Raw genomic sequence first — 22,011 nt, 5'->3', positions numbered from 1 at the left:
AGAGGTAATGACTTCCTACAGGAAAATGGAAAACAGACCATCAAAACTGACAGAGATTGAAAAGAAAGTGCTTCTACTGGAAGTCACAGTAGATGGACATGAAAAAGAATAAGAGCCTCAAGAACAACATTGATCTCATAGAAAATATGTTCTAAATTAAAACCATTAGATAAGTGGACTTGTCAGAGAGTTTAGGCTTGTAGGATATGAGGAGGTACTTAAAAAAAAAGGGTTACCTAACACTTGCACCACCCAAAGCTTCTGAATCCATTCGTGGTGCAAGCCACATGAAGCTTATCATTAACAAAATCACAATCCAAAACATCTTATCAAGTACTTGCCCCCTCTCTTCTTCCCTCCCTGATGGCCATCTTCAACTGTTCTCTCCCCAATGGCTTTTTCCCAACTGCTTTCAAACATGCTCATGTTTCCCCATCCTAAAAAAAAAACCCTCCCTTGACCCCCCATGGCTCCCTCCTATTAACACCCCATGTCACTCCTACCATTCCTCTCCAAACTTCTTGGGCAAGTTGTCTACACCAGCTGCCTCCAGTTCCTCTCCTCCAACTCAACTTCCATCCCTTTCACTCCACAGAAACTGCCCTCTCAAAGGTCACAAATGACCTCCTTCTTGCTAAAATACAATGGTCTCTACTCCATCCTAATCTTCGTCGACCTTTCAGCTGCCTTCAACACTGTCAATCACCCCCTCTCCTGGAAACATTATCCAGCCTTGGCTTCACTGACACTGTCCTCTCCTGGTTCTCCTCCTATCTCTTTAGCTGCTCATTCTCAGTCTCTTTTGTGGGCTCCTACTTTGCCCCTAGACTATAAACTCATTTTGGGCAAGTAATATGTCTGCTTATTGTTGTATTGTACTCGTCTAAGCACTTAGTATAGTGCTCTGCACACAGTAAATGCTCAAAGACTACAAATGAATGAATGCCTCTCACCCCCTAACTGTAGGTGTTCCTCATGGTTCAGTTCTGGGTCCCCTTCTATTCTCCATCCACACCCACTCCCTTGGAGAACTCATTTGCTCCCATGGCTTCAACTACCATCTCTAAGCAGATGATTCCCAAATCGACATCTCCAGCCCTGATCTCTCTCCTTCTCGGCAGTCTCGCATTTCCTCCTGTCCCACAGACACCTCAAGCTTACCATGTCCGAAACAGAACTCAATCTTCCCACTGTCCTACTCCTAACTCTTCTGTCACTGTAGAGAGCACCACCATCCTCCCTGTCTCACAAACCCAAAATCTCTATGTAATCTTCAACTCGTCTCTCTCATTCAACCCACACATTTAAACTGTCACTAATCCTGTCGGTTCAACCTTCACAACATCACTAAAATCCACCCTTTCCTCTCCATCCAAACTGCTACCATGTTAATCCAAGAATTTATCATATCCTGCCTTCATTACTGCACTAGCCTCCTGGAAGACCTCCCTGCCTCCTTTCTCTCCCCACTCCATCCATACAAAATTGTTCAGTCCATGTTTCCCTACTCCTCAAGAACCTGCAGTGGTTGTCCATCCTCCTCTGCATCAAACTGAAACTCCTTATCATCAGCTTTAAAACATTCAATCACCTAACCCCCTTCTACTTTAACTGACTGATTTCCTACTACAACCCAGCCCTCACACTTCACTCCTCTATTGCCAACCTATTAACTAAACCTCAGTCTTGTCTACCTCACCTCTGACCTCTTGCCCATGTCCTCCCTCTTCATATCTGACAGACAATCACTCTCCTCACCTTCAAAGACTTATTGAAGGCACATCTCCTCCAAGAGGGCTTCTCTGACTAGGCCCTCATTTCCTTCTTCACCCTTGAGCTTGGATTTGCACCCTTTATTCACCCCTCCCTCAGCCCTACAGAAATTATGTACATATCAGTAATTTATTATATTAATGTCTGTTTCCCCCTCTAGACTATAAGCTCATTGTGGGAAGGGAATGTATCTACCAACTCTGTTATATTGTACTCTCCCAATACAGTGTTCTGCTCACAGTAAACACTCAAATACAGCTGATTAATTCCCTCATTATCCTAAGCATCTACATGTTATTTGGCATTATATGAATTGACTTGAAAATTTCAGATAACCTGTGTTGGATGTGGTTATAGTTTGGGAACTGTTCAATGGGCAACCATTGGAGGTTTGTGAGGAGTTGGGGGAGACATGGAGTGAGTGGGGTTTTTATTTTAGAAAAATGATCCAGTCAGCAGAGTGAAGTATAAACTGAACAGGAAGGAGAGAGGGGGGGTCAGCGAGGAGGCAGGATATGATAAGTGTTTGGAGCCCTGTGGGGCTCAAAGACAATCCCAATTTTACAGGTGAGGTAACTGAGGCATATAGAAGTGAAATGATTTGCCCAAGGTCACGCAGCACACAAGTGTCAGAGCTGGGATTAGAACCCATGACCTTCTGACACCCAGACCCATGCTCTATCCACTACGCGTGTGTATATTTGTACATATTTATTACTCTATTTTATTAATGATATGCATAGATCTATTATTCTATTTATCTGTTTTGATGGTATTGACACCTGTCTACTTTTTGTTTTGTTGTTTGTCTCCCCCCTCTAGACTGTGAGCCCATTTTGGGGTAGGAACTTGCTCTATCTGTTGCCAAATTGTACTTTCCAAGTGCTTAGTACAGTGCTCTGCACACAGTAAGCACTCAATAAATACGATTGAATGAATGAATGCCATGCTGCCTCTCTACAGTGCCTGGCTCATAGTAAGCACTTAACAAATACCATCACGTCACATCACATCAGTGTGGTAGCAGTTTGGATGGAGAGGAAGGGGCAGCTTCTAGAGCTATTGTGAAGGTAAATCTGACAGGATTAAGGGACAGATCAATCAATCAATCATATTTATTGAGCGCTTACTGTGTGCACAGCACTGTACTAAGCGCTTGGGAAGTACAAGTTGGAAACATATAGAGACAGTCCCTACCCAACAGTGGGCTCACAGTCTAAAAGATCTAATATGTGGGTTGAATGAGAGATAAAAGTCAAGGATAACACCAAGGTTGTGTGCTTGTGAGACAGAGAGGATACTGAATAATCAGAACAACCACCTAATGTTAGCTACTAATATTTCAACTGCTTATATCTAGAGTCTAGATTTGGGAGATTTATTTTTTTTTTCATTTGGGCAACAATGGGGTTTACTTTGTTTTTATTCTGGATTTTATTTAAGGGTATACTTTGATTAGCCACATGCAACATCAGAACATAAGTGTCTCTTTGGTAATACTACCCCTTTCTAGTGTTTACAAATGATCCACAATATCACAGCTTCCTATTGGCCTACAAAGCATTATTGAAACAACTTTGCTTAATTTAAGGTATCAAAACTACAGCAATAATCTAAAAACTTAATAATGCTCAAGTCTTGGTTTTGAGATAAAGCCTATATTTTAGGGGGAGAAGAAGGACTACAACAAATAAGCAAAAATTGTCCACAAGTGTCAATTATATCCAAGGAAACTCCAGACTTTAAGAACAGAGAGTGCAGAACAGTGCAGCTTTAAAGCTCTACCTGTATTGTTTACGACTCCAACTGCTATGGTGCAGTAGACAATAGGAAGAGCAATAAGCTGCAAAAGCAGGGTAAAGCTCTTAATTCTTGCTCATGTCCATAGAAATGAACTTTAAGTTATTGGAAAGGGGCAAAAAGCTCTGAAGGGTGAGTTTTTCCAATTTCACGACATGCTCTTCGTGGCGGTGGTTCGTGAAATTTTTGAAAATTTTGATAGACAAACAGAAGGGATTAATTTTGAAGGAGCTACAAGAAGTTAAAATTAAAATGTTTAATTAAATATAACATATTTAAAAACAAGACATACAAACCAGTAAAACACTTCAAATATTGTGCTTAGACTTCAGATTTTAGGTGATCAGTGAATAAAGACTTTGGTGTTGGGTCTCACAAAATACTTAAGCAGGCTTGTATTTAAGAACCGTGTTATCCACTAGTACTGGGCTTTAATTAGAGTATTTTGCCCAGTTTGGGCTAACTGCATTTTTTTTGCCACTCCAACTGCTGCGGTGCAGTGGACAATAGGAAGAGCAATAAGCTGCAAAAGCAGGGTAAAAGCTCTTATCAATTCTTGCTCATGTCCACAGAAATGAACTTTAAGTTATTGGAAACAGGTAAAAAGCTTTGAAGGGTGAGTTTTTCCAATTTCATGACATGTTCTTAGTGGCTAAGATTAATGTGGCGAAGGTTAATGTTAGGAAGACTTGCTATGAAGAGCCTGGCAAAAGTCATGAAATGTGCTGATAATAACAATTGCCACAAAAATACAAACTGTCAATTCCATGGTGTGTCCAGTGACAATGTATGGATCCGAAAGCTGGACACTGGAAAAAACAGGATAGAAATAACATTGATTCCTTTGAAATGTGGTGCTGAAGAAGGCTTTTGCAAATATCATGGACCGCCCGAAAAACAAACAAATGGATTTTAGAGCAAATTAAGCCAAAATGGTCTTTGCAAGCACAAATAACTCGACTTGGCATATTTTGGACAAATAATCAGGATGACTAATTCTCTGGAGAAGACACTAATGCTAGGAAGAGTCCAGGGAAAATGAGGATGAGGCAGACCAGCAGTTGGATAGAGACCACAGCAACGATAATGGAAGAACCGTTAGAAAGGTTGCGGATTATGGCAGAGGACAGGACATCCTGGAGAAAGTACATCCATGGAGTCACTAGGGAATCGCAAATGACTCGACAGCACTTAATAATAATCTTAATGGCTGTGGTTCTTGAAATTTTTGAAAATTTTGATAGAAAAACAGGAGAGCTTCATTTTGAATGTGCCTACAAGTTAAAATTAAAATGTTCAATTAAATATAACATTTTAAAAAAACAAGATATACAAACCAATGAAACACTTCAAACATTGTGCTTAGACTTCAGATTTTAGGTGATCAGTGAAACTTTGATGTTGGGCCTCACAAAATACTTAAGCAGGCTTGTATTTAAGGACCGTGTCATTCACTAGAACTGGAGTTTTATTAGCGTATTATGCCCATTTTGGGCTAACTGCATTAAAAAAAAAGATCTGGAGAAGAGGATTAAAGGGATAAGAAATTGGTCCTAAAAGGAAAGGATAAAGGAAATGGAATTGCTTAGATGAGAAAAGAGAAAACTAAAGAATGACAGTAACTGTCTTCAGATATTTGAAGGAAGTTTATGAGGAGGGTTCTATTCTCCATGACCACTGAGGACTAGTAGGGCTTAAACTAGAGATTTCAGTTTGACAGAGGAACAAATTTCTTGAATAGCTGTAATAAAACACTGGAATAGGCTACTAAGAGTGGAGGTGGAGCCTCTAACCCAAAAAATCTTTAAGGAAAAAACATAAAATAAAGATGAGCACCAGCTGAAGGGAAGGGAATGCACCAGATCATCTCTCTAGGTCGCTAACATGTTTATGATTCAATACAACATAGAGAAGAGAGAAAAATCTACAATTCAATTTTTCAACAAAACGTCATGTGAGGGTACCACATGAAAATATTTTCCTAAAATTGTGATCCTTGTAACTCCAGACTAAAGTTGGAATTGGAAAAAAAGATTTATAAGCACAGACCAAAATATTTAGGTGCATTTTTCATCTTACCGTCTTCATTTAGCAATGCATATGCTTGAGATTAAAAATAATAGTCTGATTCTTAAAATTTAGGACAACTTTAGAATCAATAGAAGAGCTCGATTTTTATGCTTAGTTTTAAGCTCTGAAAGGTTTACTGCTTTTTTTTAATCCTTAGGTTGCATATTCATTGCTGTATTTCCTTCCTACTGCTGTCACTTAAATTGTCATGCAGAACAGGGCAAATCAGGGTCAGTTTATATAAGTGACATCAATCTGAAGAACATCATCAGTCTTTATTTCAGGGCATTATGCAAAAAAACTGACATTAAGGCAGGCTTAACTGACAGCAAATGAAATCAATCAGCAAATCACTAAGCCATAATAAACTCGCTCAATTTGTAGATAACCATTCCTTTTCCAGGTCTTCACCCAGGCAGTCTATGAAATACTGCTGCTTGCCAAAAACTCAAAAGCAGCGCGATCCAGATTTGAACACAGTGAAAGTTGGAATGCTCTTAAAAAAATGACTGTAAGCTATTGGCTCATAGTCTTTAATAAAAGAATAACCAAGTCACTGTTTGGTCAGGTTATGCTGATGCAAATTAAACATTGAAATGAAAAGAGATCCAGAAAAAGGCAAATTTTGATCACTAACATTTTGGAGACAATGGTGACCATAATCTGCCTAATTATCTAGACTATAAGCTCGTCGTGGCCAAGGAACATGTCTACCAATTCTGTTGTATTCTCCCAAGTGCTTAATACAGTGCTCTACACCCAGTAAGCACTCAATAAATACCACAGATTGACTGATCAATTCTCCTTGAGCATTAATTCTTTCTGACCACTACAGGACCATTTAGGGCAAAGGTGGACAATTATTTGTTCTAAAGGGTCACTAGATGAATTTTAGTAACTTTCTGAGGGCCTCACACATAAAATTTGGTGTTTATAATACATACCAATAAAATTGAACCACTCTTGTGGTTTTCACACAAATTTATAATCACAGAAACATATGCAGTGAGATTCAGATCACGCTCATATTGTACCCAGGAGAAAAAAAAGTCACACGCAAAGATAAAATTCTAGATAATGTGACTTCTGCCGGTCATAAGGGTGAGTCAGTTTGAATCGACTGGAAGACCCGATGTGACTTCTGGACCATACCTGCTATACTTGGTTTAGTGTATTGCTGCACAGATTTTTCATCCACTGCTGTGTGTACTAAATGCTCCTTCCTAACAAGGCGTATCTTTATCTTCTGGAAGAACTGGGCTCACTGGCACATTTCCACAACACTTTTTGACTGCTGGGTGCTTAGTAATAAGAGTAAGAACATTTCTGTAAGGCTTTAACCTAGTATCTCAACATTTCACTAATAGGCAAGTATTGTCAGAATCTCAGAGGAGGAAAATGAAGTAAACTGGCTTGGATAAGGTCACAAAGCAAATTAGAAGCGATCAATACACTAGTAACTGGGCCTGCATTACTCTTTGTGGCAACTAGCATAGTCTCCTGCTATGTGGGCACCTAATTGGCCATTAGCAAAGCATCATGTCAAATTTCTGTGAACCTCTTCTTAATTGGTACCTGAAAGACATTCCACTCACCTGAGTAGGTATATATTTCCCAGCACAAATAATTGAATAAAATGTTTACAGTGCAGTCGCTCAGCAGGAAAAAAAAAAAACACTCAAAAATTATATTATTAGAATTTCAACTATTCCTTCCCAGCTCATACCTGCTTTAGACTAGCTTCTGGTCTCATTTTTTCTGATCACAGTCATATTTCTATTCCCAACCCTGCCCTAGCATCCTTCACAGGGTGGGCTCAGCCCTCAGGTCTGGTTGTTGCCTGGACAACTTGCAACTCCCCAAAGTCTACAGAGACCATTACTCAAGTGCCCCCATCCCTTCTCCTCACACTCCAGAATGAATCAACAGTCAACAGCAGCACTTGGGAGAGCTCAATAGAATTAGTAGGCATGGTCCCTGCCCTCAAGCGAAGGTAGGGAGAGTAATAGAGTATAAAACATATATACTTAAGTCCTACAGTGGGGGAGGGTCAGAAAGGTGGGGTCGAGTACCAAGTGCTTTGGTGATGTGGAAATACTGGTGTGTCAACAGGTGGGGAATTAAGGTGGGGAGATGAGAGGTTAATCAGGGAAGGCTTCCTGGAGGAGATGTGATTTCAGAAGGGCCTTGAAGATGGGAAGAGCAGTGGTCTGCCGGATGTGAAGGGGGAGGGAGCTCCAGGCCGAAGGGGGGGCTTGCTCGAGAGAGGAGACAGAGGCCCCAGTGAATAGGTTGCCTTGGGTTGAATGACCTATATGCGCTGTGGTATAGTGAGAGAGGAGCAAGACTAAGAGGAACGAGAAGCATAGAGAATTCGGTCTAGGCCACTTCCAGTTTGGCTCAGTCTTGCTTCTAGTCAGGGTCAGCTCCAGACTAGACTCAGGCGCCATGGTCTGAAGCTCAATTTGTGCTGTGTCCGAAGTGGACTCTCTCATATCAGAGATTTCCAGCCCATGGAGGGCTCTATGTTGCTAGAATACCTTCTTTGGAACAAGCTTTCCTGTGTGGTTTTAAAACCATCATGAGACTGCAGCAGGTAGCTATGAGGCGCATTTATGGTTCCTTATCATTCTCATTGATTGCCCGCTCTTCTTTAAGACCTAGTAACTTTCAAAAAAGAGTGTGGAGGTGGGGGAAGAGACAGAAAATTGTAGAAGATGAGGATGTCAGAACTGAGAACACTTTCAAGCAGTCAAGTTGAAAAAAATTTTAGAACTTTGAAAAATCTAAAGTTAAGGAAGATAGAAGGATTGTTTTATCTCCCTCGTGCAGACTTTTCTAAGTTCAAAGACAGAAAATAATTCCCATTATGATTTACAAGATATCCCTTGTGACTTCACTGAAACACAGAAAATGTTACACGGATGAATATAGGGTATTAGTTCAAAACCAAGACACCTCTATATTTAAGGCAACTCCTTAAACCTTATGCTTTAGATTGAGAAAAAAGTATCCTTCCCCTAACTTTATCCCTGAGAAAAGAGAGTGAGACAGATGAACAAAGAGAGATGCACAGACATGGAGATGGTGAAGAGGAACAGGGAGGCAAGGAAGGCAAAGACACGAACACACAAAGGAATATGAAAGGCAGAATATAGCACGTGTGCGTGGAGAGGGGAGAGAGGGAAAGAGGAGGAAGCAAAAAGCTTCAACTGTCAAAGTGTTTGAGTACTTCTTTTTTAGTGCTAAAGTAGCCCCAAAACCTCATCTTAGACTTAAAAGCAGTACATTAGTTAGCTTTCTGGCAATTTGATTTCTTCACCCACCTAGAAACAAATGACTTCAAAAAAATCTCATCTTGGAGTTACACAATTAGACCAGGATGATTCCACAGGTAACGTTTCACCATAGGTGAGGTTTGAAAGTCTTATTTGTTAAAAGGTGCTTCCTCCAAAATGGGGCTAGGGCTTTTCTGCTTGCTTTCAAATGTGATCCTTTCCCAGATAAAGATCAAGGGAGTTTTACCACGTGAAGGGAACCCCATTTTCGTTTCTCAAATAAAACCATGATGCAGGATATAAAATGCCTGGTGATTCAATAGCCTCTTTAGCTATCTTAGCCTTAACATATATTTTTCCACATGTACTTTTCTTTTTAAAAGTTACAGAGAAGTGTTTTCCTGAAATGAAGATTTTTAATGAAATAGGAGTGTGACAGGATTTGGTACATACCTAGACATGGTGAGTGTAATGTTCTCCTCACCCACCTAATCTGTCCCTTGAGTGTGACAATAACCAATCACATTTTTGAGCACTCACTGTGTGCAGAGCACTGTACAAAGTACTTGGGACAGTACAATATAACAGAGTTAGTAGAAAAGTTCCCTGCCCACAAGGAGTTTACAGTCTTATAATAAGAACTATAACCAACTGGAAACAGTACTAATAATTGTTGTGTTAATCTGGCACCTCACCAAAAGAAAGCTTGGATTGGCTTTTCTGCTATTCCCCCATACAAACTCAATCAAGGGCTTCTGTAGGTTTCTTCTGAACTAGGTAGTGCTCTCGCAGTCCACTGTCACCACACCCAACAGACATCAGTTCCAAAAACTATGCTGGTCTTCTTTAGTCTCATTTCTACTTCTCTGGCTATCGGTGCACCTAATTAGCACCAAATGACTCCTTGCTTGTTCCAAGTAAGCAAGGGAACCATTTTAGTGCCAAATGCAGCCCAAACTGGTGCAGGCCCACTGGGCTTTCCCCACTTGAGAGAACTTTTCATACAATGCATTCATTGACACATCAACAGTCAAAGCAGATCCAAGAGTGACCTTTATTTAGCTCGCCTTGATTAAAATATTCCTGACATAAAACCTTTGAGGAAAGAAAAGGGGCAGCAAAAGTGGAAAAAGCAGAGGAAGAATCCAAGCAACTATTACCAGATATGAAAATAAGTAGGCTGTTCAAGAAACCCCCAGAGGCCAGCAAAGCAGAGCTAAAAAAACTGCCTTGGCTTATCATGTTGGAGCTTAACTTTAATCATTGAGGGCACACATTGGTCTGCGCTATTCTCACTTCTTTAAATGGTCACCGTACTAGGTTATTGGAGCAGTGTCTAAAGAGAGGCCAGGTCTCCAAGGGCAAAGAGAAATTGTTGTAGTAATACAGAGACAGAGGAGAGAACAGAGTGGGGAAGCCTGAAAGGGAGAAGAGAAAGAAAAGGAAAAAGGGAGAGGAAGACAAGGGATAGAGAAAGGAAGACAAAGGAAATAGAAGTGGAGCAGCATGGCTCAGTGGAAATAGCACAGGCTTGGGAGTCAGAGGTCATGGGTTCTAATCCCGGCTCCGCCACTTATCAGCTGTGTGACTTTGGGCAAGTCACTTAACTTCTCTGGGCCTCAGTCACCTCATCTGTAAAAGGGGGATTAAGATTGTGAGCCCCACATGGGACAACCTGATTACCTTGTATCTCCTCCGGTGCTTAGAATAGTGCTTGGCACATAGTAAGTGCTTAACGAATACCAAAATTATTATTATTATTAAGCGGGGGAAAAAACAGGGGGAAGGGGGAAGAGGACAGGGAAGGAGAGGAAGAGAGGAGGAAAGGGAGAGGTGAGGGCAGAATGAGATAAAAGAAAGAAAGGAAGAAAGGAAAGAGGAAAGGGAAGAGGGAAGCAGAGGAAATAAAAAAGAGTGGGCAAGTGAGGTGTGGGAGTGAGATGAAGAGGAGAAAAGAGGGGAAAATATGAAGAGATAGGAACAGGGAAGAGGAGAAGAACTTAATTCCTCCTCTTGTTCATTTAGTGGTGCCATATCTACCATCTTCTGTTGTTCATGGCTGCCCAGCCTCAGCATTTTTTTTCCCAGTTGGAGGGCCAGGGGGCTGCTAGCCAAACGAGGAGGCTGCAAGTAACAGCAAGCTGCAGCAGGTAGCAGCGGCAGGCACTAGTTAAGCCAACAGCAGGCAGCTGGAGGCTGATGGCAACCTCATCTAAGCTGGCCCTTCCAGGTGGAAATCTCTTATCTACGGCCAGGAAGGACCGGTTCAGGTGCATTGGTAATGGTGGCAGCTGCCGCTATCGCTGTCCTTAAAGAAGAGGCATATTTCCTCCTCCTATTCTTCAGAGTCCAAAACAGCAGCTGTCGCCACTATCATCATATCTAAGGAATTCTTTCCAGCCGCCACAGGTCTTGCCTTAGGCTTTTGGGTGGGGCGAGGAGTAAGGCCGTACCCAAAAAGTGTGTTCTTCCTGCCCAAAAGAATACCACTGATCATCTTACTGCTTTTGCTTTAAGAAGGCACTAATGATGATCCTTATGCTTCTGGTAACCATACACTGTGCCTCTTCACTTACTCCTTCAGCCAAGATGAAGCCTAGTCACACTGACAATTCTGGGAAAGAGCCAGACTTAAATTCCAGAGAGTTTCAGGATTGGGTAGTTTTAAAGATTTCGGTTCTCCCTGCCGTGCCCCTTCCCCGATATCATCTCATTTGGAATTGTTTGGAACAACAACCCAAGAGATATCACCACCGGGCCCTGAAGGAGAGGGAATATGGAATTGTAAACGCAAGGATAGGGACTGGGTCTTTTACTTCTAGTGTTTTTCCCCAGGTAACTATTACAGTGCTTTATACACAGCAGTCACTGGATAAATGCTGTTGATGATAATGGCAGTTTTCCAGCCCAGGATACACCATGATATCTCCTTTTGCCCCATGAATGAGGGATAAAATAAATTAGGTTAAATTGTAGAGGGCCCGTATACAGTGTCTTCATTTCGTAATGATGATTCTATTTTTCACCTATACAGAATCATTTACCAGGAAAATGAAGCTCTTGATAGTCCAGTATTACCCGATTAATCATTCCATCTGTTTCATTTAACTATATATGTTAATATGTGAGAAAATGCTCATCTTTTTCATAAATGCCAAATGACATTTTGTTCAATCTCTTTTAACTTCTAAATTATTCAAAGTAAACCTAGATGGTAGGGAGGAAGTAGGGAATAAAATCATAACATTTGAGTGGTTTCCTAACCTTTTCCAATGATTGACCAATTAATTAGAAAGTGAGTTTTACAGCTGCCAATTTGTCGACAACAGAGCATAGGCTGTGAGCTACCACATCAGACCTGGATGCATAATGTACATGTTTAAATAAAAAAATGTTTTTATAAATTTATAATGGAAACACTACTGTCACTATCATTGAGCAATGACATCTGGGTATGATCACAAGTAAATTAATGTTTTTATATTATGCTCTTGAGTGCAAAGGATCCCAAAGCACATTTTAAATTAGAAGTAACGCATACTGGGTTGTTTTTCGTTTAGTGTTTTTTTGTTGTTGTTTTATCAGGGATGTGAATTTTTACAGGGTAAAATGTCAAATTAATGTGTGCAGCAAATCAATGCCCAAGCAGTTGTGCACAGACACAGGTTTGGAGAGGAGGGGAAAAAGTATGCTATATCTTGTTAAAACTGGAAGAGCATTTAGCGACAATATACTCTGAATCACTGTGCAAACCGGAATTTGAACAAGACGGCAAAGTGAAGGCCTTCATCCAAATTTGGGCCACACTTGCTTAACCTATGGGTTCCCAAAAGACCTCAGTTCATATGACTAAAAGCAAATCAAGCTAATCTGTTTTTCATTTAAAATAACTCTAGTCCCGTGTTAAAGTCACACAATAGCGTATTCAAACCTTTTAAGATTCAAATTTTAAAATACACTGTAATCTAATGTGAAATCTATCAAAGCATTCATTCTGCTAAACAGAAAGAAGTCCAATTTACACGCAGATAAAAAAATGAAGGTGAAGATTTAAAGCCTTTTAATTAATTACTGAGGTTCTTCATAGAAATGGAATAATTGTAAATCTATTTGTAAGAGATGTGTAGATGTATTTTAAGTGAAATAAAATGTTCAAATTTATTTATGAGTAAAATTGGAAGTTTTCTGACAATTCATGCTTAGAAAAATCTCAGAAAGTAAGGATGATCTTTATATAGTATGAGTCCAGGTGGTGCTTCTGTCCATTTAAAGTAGGTAGACTGACCACACAAAATATATTTTCGCCTGTCGTTTGTCTTGGACACAGTATAATTATCCTTCAATGAAAGTAAAATGTTCTAGTACCATAAGTTGATAAAAATGTTTTAAGTGTTGGAACACCAGGTGGATACAGATAGTGGGCTTTTTTTCAAATTTGGGTGGATAATGTTTCCATATACATTTGTGAAACTAGGAGCACTAATTTAGTTGTGTAACCTAGATGATTTTACTCCATCTTTTTTTAACCTATCTTTTTTTTTCCACATAGGACACACTTTTTATATTACGGAGGTACAGGAGACAATGAAAGAACCACTGACTTTTCGGGGCTTTTCTCAGTCATAAAACAAAAGTTTTTTCTTGATACAAATACTGTGCATTATGATTTTGAATGACAATTCTGAGGGCTAATGGTTGCATAAACAAATCAAAGCTTACAGCAATGCACAACAGATAAGTTACTGGAAAACGTAAAGTCCCTTCCTTGGCTTGATTTAAGAGGTTTTAAAATATACATTTGTGTTTTACAGAATAAACCCAAACAAAATCATGCGGGCAAGATATGGAGAAATCCTGAAAATGCATGCTATGGGGGAAAATATCTCCAGTGAATGGTGTTTGGTTCCAATTCTGACCACTGTGCATTTGACGGTTTTGCTCTGTTCATTTACTGCCCCTTATTTTTTCCTCTACATCTCTGTTGCAAATAAGGTTATTTAGACTCTAACCTGGAAAGCGTCAACCTCCGGCCCACCCTGCAGCCCCTTCATTGCCAGAGTCTCCAGGTGCAGTTTTGGTAGCTTCAGGGTGTAGTCACTAGTATCTGCCGCAGTGTGTGACAGTGAAATCTGATCTGTGACCTAAAGGGAAAAAAACCCAGCATCAATGGTAATTCCCCTTCAGACACATTAACTGGGATGAACTGGGTCCCCTTGAGCCCACTGAGTGGACTTGCATTGATCGCTGGACCTGAAATCCATGAATAAATTTAGGACTAATTGATTTTTCGTTGCAAATAAATCTCTAATTCAGAGTGCTGGGAGAGAATGTTAAGAAGAAAAAGCATCATCCTCCTGCTGAAATGAGAAAAGTCACTGAAGCCCTGCTGCCCAAGTGGTTTCACAATCTTTCCTCACAACCCCATCCTCCAGAAAGTGGGCTAAAATATACTTTGCAAACACCAAAAATCCTTTCAATGATGGCCAGCTATTTTATAGTAAAATGCTAAAAGCGCACAACAATCAATACACACGAAAAGAAGTGGCAGTGACAATCTGGAAAAGCCAGTAGTCCAATAAGCCTTTCAAGCGTGAGACACGTTTACCTGAAAGAAAACTTCTTTCAAAATATATCTGGAATGAGGTTTTTTTAGCTTGTTTGTTTGTTTTTTAAATAACTGCACTCATTAGATTTCTTATTCTGGACTTGAAATAAGTATGCGAATGTTGGGTAGCCAACTTTTCTCACACTTCCCAAATAAGATAACTAAGAGAGCAAACCATCTGTATCTGTTCCAAGTCGAAATAGTTGTGTTTTAAAAATTCCAAAATGTAGAGAGAAAAACAAACTATATCTATGAAAAATCCTACTTCTCTGTGGAGAAACGTGAGCACATGCAGTTGGTATCACACTGCCACCTTCTGGACAAATTGGAATTCGCTCCCAATTCATTACCATAAACTTCGAAACACGGAAAACGACAAAAAAAAAAGAAAAAGTAAAGTCAGAAATACAAAACAGTGCTAAACAACCCACTCTAAAATGTACTAACGGATAGTTCAACTTGTATTTTAGCTCTTACTAAAATTCAGAATGCTCTATTTGTCATTTAACTCTCCAAATATGCTCTATTTGCCATTAGAAGCATGCGCTTCTAATATTGAAAGCATAATTTCCCCATCTACATTTATAATGATTTTTGATGCTACCTTAGCCTACTGGTGCTTTGCACAATTTTTAGTAATTTAATCGAACACCCTAACAACATACACACTACGTACACCATTAACAATGTTTGCTTTAAAAAAGTTGATTTAACAAAAACATTTTTGATGCGGTGCTTAATTCATCTGTGATTAGTGAAAAGCGAGCAACAAATAATACAATCATAAAAATATTTCCTTTTTTCCAAATCTAAATCAAACTCACTCATTTTTACGTGACATTATATACCATAAGAATAAAAATATTGCCTTGGTGCTTGTCCTATTCAAGCACCATTGAACCTAGGTTTGAAGCTTTGCTGAGTACATAAATTAACAGATTGCATAAATAATGCAATTTAAAACCTTTAAGTGTTTAAATATTATCAACACATAAATGTACACTTGATGACTTTGTTAATTCTCTATTGCAGTGCGAGGATAGAGACCCTTTTATTTCCCAGGTTGACCCGAGAATTCCAGTCAATACCTGTGGCTGTCAAACGTATGCACTATAATGTAATTTTTATAACAGTGCGGGGCTCATACACACAGACACCCGATGTACTAGGTTCAAAATATACAATCTTCTGGAACAAACATTCTCCAGGGTCTTCAGTCAGCACGAGCGGTTCTACTAAATTTACTTTACCGAACATAAAAATCATTCTTTTCAGATATATTTGATTCAAATTTTTATATTTTATATGTACATCAAATTTTCAGGTTTTTTAGTCACCAGTATGCATACAGATAAAAGAAAACAGTAATGTGGATTAAGGTACAAAGAATTTATCAACATCAAACTGCTAGTGTTTTGCCGTCTACCCTTCTGAACCATAGTCAATAGATCTAAATATTTTACTGCACCCTGGCCAATTCATTGTTTGATGTTTAAAAACTCACCCAGAATCAAAGAAAATTTATTAAATTTGAGCCCCCAAATGAGATACTATTAGCTTTGAAAGTCAAGTTTAACTGTGATATTGATGATTCTCTTTTTTCTGTGACAAAATTCACTAGGGACACCCTGGATGTCAAAGTACAAAAGCAGATTGCTAATACTGGCAAAGAAAAAAATACAATGTATAAGCAATGTAGGTATAATGTCCAACATATTATGGACAGTGGAGTCCTTTAATCTTGGTAATATCGGGCCTCACGCTTCTTCAGTGTAGCCTGACATATCTTGAACTATAAAGTAAATCATATTTTGAATAGGCACTACATACAAACAATGGTTAAATTGGTAAATTGGTAAAATGATGCATTTGATATTCCCAGTCGTTTTTACTTTTTCATAAAAAATATTTTATTTTCAATTTTATGTAGAGTTATTTCACCAACTCTTGAGCACGATATTCCAAAATCTAATTTAATCATTTTAACACCGGATAAATAACATTTGTAGATTTCCACCTTTTCCTACTGTCAGTTATCTGTTGAGTGCTGGCAAAACTGGTTCCTGCCAGAGTTATACTTCCAGTTTTGAGAGTAACACCTAAATTGCTATTATGAAGACTCAAAGTTGTTTTGTTTTTATTTTTAAAATAGAGTGAAAATTAAAGACATATCCTATGATATTCCAATAATTTAATGGAAGAAGGGGGATTTGAAAAGAAACTGGAAAGAGAAATAGCTGGAAATGCTCACACATTATAAAGCACTGAAGGAAACGAAGTAAGAGGTTGGAAATAAGGGAAAATTTCCCTTCTCCCACACAACTGAAGAGGGGCAAATACATTCTTTCTGTTATAGTCCCATATTCTCCCATTTAGGCCTAAACTCAGCTTAAGGCCAGAAAATTGCTCAACCACTCATACTCCTTACTGTGCAGTCCCAGGCATTAATCAGGTGCCCTGGTTGCCTCATAAGAAATGTTTACAGATGAATTATTTAATTTTTTTTAATATTAACATCTGCCTCTCCCTTTGACTATCAGATCATTGTGGGCAGGGACCATGTCTACAAACTCTGTTATACTGTACTCTCCCAAGCACTTAACACAGTGCTCTGCACACAGTAAGTGCTTGATAAATATGATTCATTAATTAATTGATTAGGCCCATTCAGGAGAAGAAAAGCTGGGGAGAGTACACCTAAGAATCCTCAGAAAACACCTTCATTTCCTCCACCACAGGGCCATCCCCAAACACATCTACAAACAACATTACACAGTCTGGATTGTGCTCCAGCACAGGGAAGAGGGATACCTGCCCCTCAGTTTTACATCAGTGTGAAGGGATGCTTAGGTTTCTGTGGAAAGTTTGACAGCGGGGAGAGACTATAGCCCAACGGGAAGTGACAGAAATGGAAACTGACATGTATGTTTGCATTTAGGCATGTATGTAGATGTGTCCTTCATATTGGCAGAGAATGGTGGCATTTTATTCATGCAGGGAGGCACAGCTAAGATGTATGTGCAACTAACACTCCATTCCTCACAGTGTGCACAATGAATATGCGTTGCCAAGTTGATATGTTTGCCACTTGCCACACCTGTTGCTCTATTTAAATCTGCCTCTTGGAATCCTGTTATTACGCAAGGATGGCCACCCCTCTCCCTCATGTCAGGCTAGTCTGCCTACTGAAGTTGTCTACCAACAGTTAGTTGCTATGCCACATAAATCAATCAGTGGTATTTATTAAGCACTTACTCTCTGCAGAGCACTATATTAAGCACTTGGGACAGTACAATATAGCAGAGTTGGTAGGCACATTCTCCACCCACAAGAAGCTTGGGGTCTGGAGGGGGAGAGAGACACTAATATACATAAATTACAACCCCAAGTGCTGTGGCACTGAAAGTGGGGAGCATATTTCACCATATTTTTAATAGACGTGTTCTGCCCTCCCTGTTTGCATATGCCCTCTTATATTTCACCACACAACAGCTTATGGGTTCTAACATGTTCCACCCAGCAAAGTTATGTTGAAATAAGCAGTGCCTCTCAACTCAGCTGATGGGATTGAGTTCTGGGACTTCATTGTTGGTAACAATGGCAGGAATTGTATTCAGTGAGCAGCTACTGGGTCCAACACACTATACTATGTGCGTGGGTAAGTTCTACAGAAACACAAAACACATCAATCTCTCATCCTATCCCGACTGGATTACTGCATCAGCCTCCTCTCTGATCTCCCATCCTCCTGTCTCCCCCCATTTCAGTCTATACTTCACTCTGCTGCCCAGATTATCTTTCTACAGAAACGCTCTGGGCATGTTACTCCCCTCCTCAAAAAATCTCCAGTGGTTGCCTGTCAACCTACGAATCAAGCAAAAACTCTTCACTCTCGGCTTCAAGGCTCTCCATCACCTTGCTCCCTCCTACCTCACCTCCCTTCTCTCCTTCTCCAGCCCAGCCCACACCCTCCGCTCCTCTGCCGCTAATCTCCTCACCGTGCCTCGTTCTCGCCTGTCCCGCCATCGACCCCCCGGCCCACGTCATCCCCCGGGTCTGGAATGCCCTCCCTCTGCCCATCCGCCAAGCTAGCTCTCTTCCTCCCTTCAAGGCCCTACTGAGAGCTCACCTCCTCCAGGAGGCCTTCCCAGACTGAGCCCCCTTTTTCCTCTCGTCCTCCCCATCCCCCCGCCCTACCTTCTTCCCCTCCCCACAGCACTTGTGTATATTTGTACAGATTTATTACTCTATTTTACTTGTACATATTTACTATTCTATTTGTTTTGTTAATGATGTGCATTTAGCTTTAATTCTATTTGTTCTGATGATTTTGACACCCATCTACATGTTTTGTTTTGTTGTCTGTCTCCCCCTTCTAGACTGTGAGCCTGTTGTTGGGGAGGGACCATCTCTATATGTTACCGACTTGTACTTCCCAAGCACCTAGTACAGTGCTCTGCACACAGTAAGCACTCAATAAATATGATTGAATAAATGAATGAATTCCCTGACCACAAGGAGCTAGCTTACCTCGTCATTTAATATAAAGGATGGTAATGAAGCTGTTCAAGATAGAGGTACTTCCTATTACTCAAGCAATTGCATAACTTAAGTGCTTATGATGAGCTAATCAATGGATTAAGCTCTAGGAAGTATATGCAAACTGCTTAAGACGTAGCCCCTGGCCCACAACGGGGTCACCATGTGTAAGGAGGGGAACTGACACAGAAAATAGTCATCCAAAACTTCACCTACAGGCTAAAGAAGGCAATTCTAAAGTAATAAAAAGTAAAAATTGTAACAGTTCCCTGTAGCCGGGAGGAAGTCATCTTCTGGCTCCTCACTGCTCCATGTAGAATGGTCCCCTGTCCAAATGGTCAGATCTGGACCCCATCCTAACTGCTGGGAAGGTAGGCTTCTGCTCATCTTCCACTCCTTTGCGAGGCGGGGCTCTGCTGACCCTGTGCAAACTCCAGAGTTCCGATGCTGAGAAGGCTCAGAATCATGTGGTGGAAGGTTGGAAGGTAGGTAAGTAGGTAGGTAGGTAGGTAAGTTCAGGTCTCCCAGCCACAAACAAGATGGGGTACTACTAGAGCTTTGAAGGCCTTTGGTTTGGTATGAAGCATCACCATCAGTCGTCACCACCTCCAATTGCAATCTCCCAAAGGATATGCTGGCCTTCTTGATTTTGCTTTCTACATTTTTGCCTATCCATGATTGTTGGAGGGTGTACTGTTTAGGCAGCAGAATTCAATGACAACATCAAGTTCTAGGTTTCTGAGGAACTTATTTGGTTTTTTTTTATGGCATTTATTAAGCACTTACTAAGCACTGTTCTAAGCGCTGGGGACGTTACAAGGTGATCAGGTTGTCCCATCGGGGGCTCACAGTCTTAATCCCCATTTTACAGATGAGGTAACTGAGGCACAGAGAAGTTAAGTGACTTGCCCAAAATCACACAGCTGACAATTGGTGGAGCCGGGATTTGAACCCTTGACCTCTGACTCCAAAGCCCGTGTGCTTTCCACTGAGCCACACTGCTTCTCTAGATTATGTATAGAGTATAGATTAGGTATATTATCTATAGATTATGTATAGAGTATCCATTAAGTTATAAGGTCCTTGAGGGCCGGGATCGGATCTTCTAATCTCTATTGGACGCTCCAAAGTACTTACTTCATACAGATCTCTGTATGCAGTAATCGCTCAATAAATACTTGGGATGGGTTGACTGTGATGCCAATTGATATATAACCTCAGTTTTTAAAGAAATATCATCGGTCGACGACTTTGCAAGGAAGTTCAGAATCATCTACATGTCTTTGGTTGACAAGCATCTAGAATAATCACCGCATTCAGCAACACCCGCATCACTCTGACATTTGATGGTGCTGATATATTGGAATAGTTTCCTGGAAAATCAGAAGTGTTTTGTGACACCAGGTTTCAGGTGCCTTTTTCCATACTCCAACATGGCAGCCTAGATAAGACTGCCCAGGACTAGATTCACTTTATTCCATGGGAATGGGAAATGGGCCAAACTCAGCGCTTAGAACAGTGCTTTGTACATAGCATTATTATTATTATGTAGCTAGAGATGAACAGAGGTACCCAATCAGTGCTCCACCCACTCCATACCTACAAAAAACATCTACTTTCCAAGCCTGACCTGAAACTGGGCTGCAGATACCCACAATTTTTCCATCCCAAACCCTGGGTATTACAGATCTTTACTTTGGGGGGGCAGGGTACCTATTGGATCTCCTAATTCATAAACTGCTGCCTGCCCACCTTAAGATCCTCTCCTCAGGACAGAGTAGTGTGAGCTGGGGCTGGGCCAGGGCCAAGACAGAGGGGGTAGGAGGGAGGGGAAAAAGGATCCAGAATGGACCGTGGTAGAACACCCCAGTCATGACTTTCTCCAGAAATACCAACAGGAACAGTGATGGCTACCCCATTCATTCATTCATTCCCCATTCATTCATTCATATTTACTACTCTATTTTATTAATGATGTGCATATAGCTATAATTCTATTGATTCTAATGGTTTTGACACCAGTCCACATGTTTTGTTGTCTGTCTCCCCCTTCCAGACTGTGAGCCCATTGTTGGGTAGGGACCGTCTCTATATGTTGCTGACTTGTACTTTCCAAGCGCTTAGTACGGTGCTCTGCACACAGTAAGTGCTCAATAAATCCAATTGAATGAATGAATGAATTTACTCACTCATTTAACACCCTGGACTTATCCTCACCTGATCCAAATCCACATCCTAATACTCATTTTCTGACCTGATGCACAACTTTGCTGTGGGCACTCATAACCATTAGGCATGGAGATCACTCAGGATACCTTCAAAATTGTGAAGTTAGTTGTGATTTCTTTTTTTTAGCTCTTTCTATCAGTGTCAGTGGTATTTAGTGAGCACTTACTATGTGCAGAGCGCTGTGCCAAGAGCTGAAATCAGACCTGGTCCCTGTTTCATAAGAATCTCATAATAATAATAATATTTGTTACAGATAATCAGGTCAGACAAAGCCTATTAATGAACTTAGTATCTTGATGAGCCTCATGGTCTAATAAAAAGACCATGGGGCTAGGAGTCAGGAGATCCAGTTCTTATACCAACTCTGGCCCTGGCCTGCTTGAGAAACCTGGAAGAAATCACACAACTTTCCTTTGCCTCGGTTTCCTCAACTGTAAGATGGGAATAATCAATCAATTAATGATATTTATTTAGTGCTTACTGTGTGCACTTGAGAGAACACTATAGAGTAGGTAGAAATGATCTCTGCCCTCAGAGAGCTTACAATCTTGTGGGGAAGACATTAAAATAAATGACAGATAGAAATAAGAATACTCTCCCTATCTCTTAGTCCATGTGGTTCAGGGACTGTATTTAATTTGATTATTTTGTACTTACCCCAGCATTTAGCACACTACTATGAATCGAGTAATTGATTAACAATTATCCTAACTCACT

The 22,011-nt window shown here is 40.3% G+C and overlaps 1 protein-coding gene across 4 annotated transcripts in view; it reads right to left on the bottom strand.

Moving 5' to 3' along the window:
- The window catches only part of CCDC171 (coiled-coil domain containing 171), a 179,676-nt gene that overhangs the window by 6,453 nt on the left and 151,212 nt on the right, over nucleotides 1-22,011 (bottom strand). For all 4 annotated transcript variants that reach the window (XM_038769913.1, XM_038769916.1, XM_038769917.1 and 1 more), the window contains one exon: nucleotides 13,931-14,062. In XM_038769913.1, the coding sequence (XP_038625841.1) occupies nucleotides 13,931-14,062 (132 nt within the window). The remainder of the gene's footprint in view (nucleotides 1-13,930; nucleotides 14,063-22,011) is intronic.

Source organism: Tachyglossus aculeatus, chromosome X4, assembly GCF_015852505.1.
Source record: "Tachyglossus aculeatus isolate mTacAcu1 chromosome X4, mTacAcu1.pri, whole genome shotgun sequence".
NCBI classification, from domain to species: Eukaryota; Metazoa; Chordata; class Mammalia; order Monotremata; family Tachyglossidae; genus Tachyglossus; species Tachyglossus aculeatus.
Note: the sequence above shows the minus strand (reverse complement) of the source record. Positions and strands in the feature narration are given on the sequence as shown.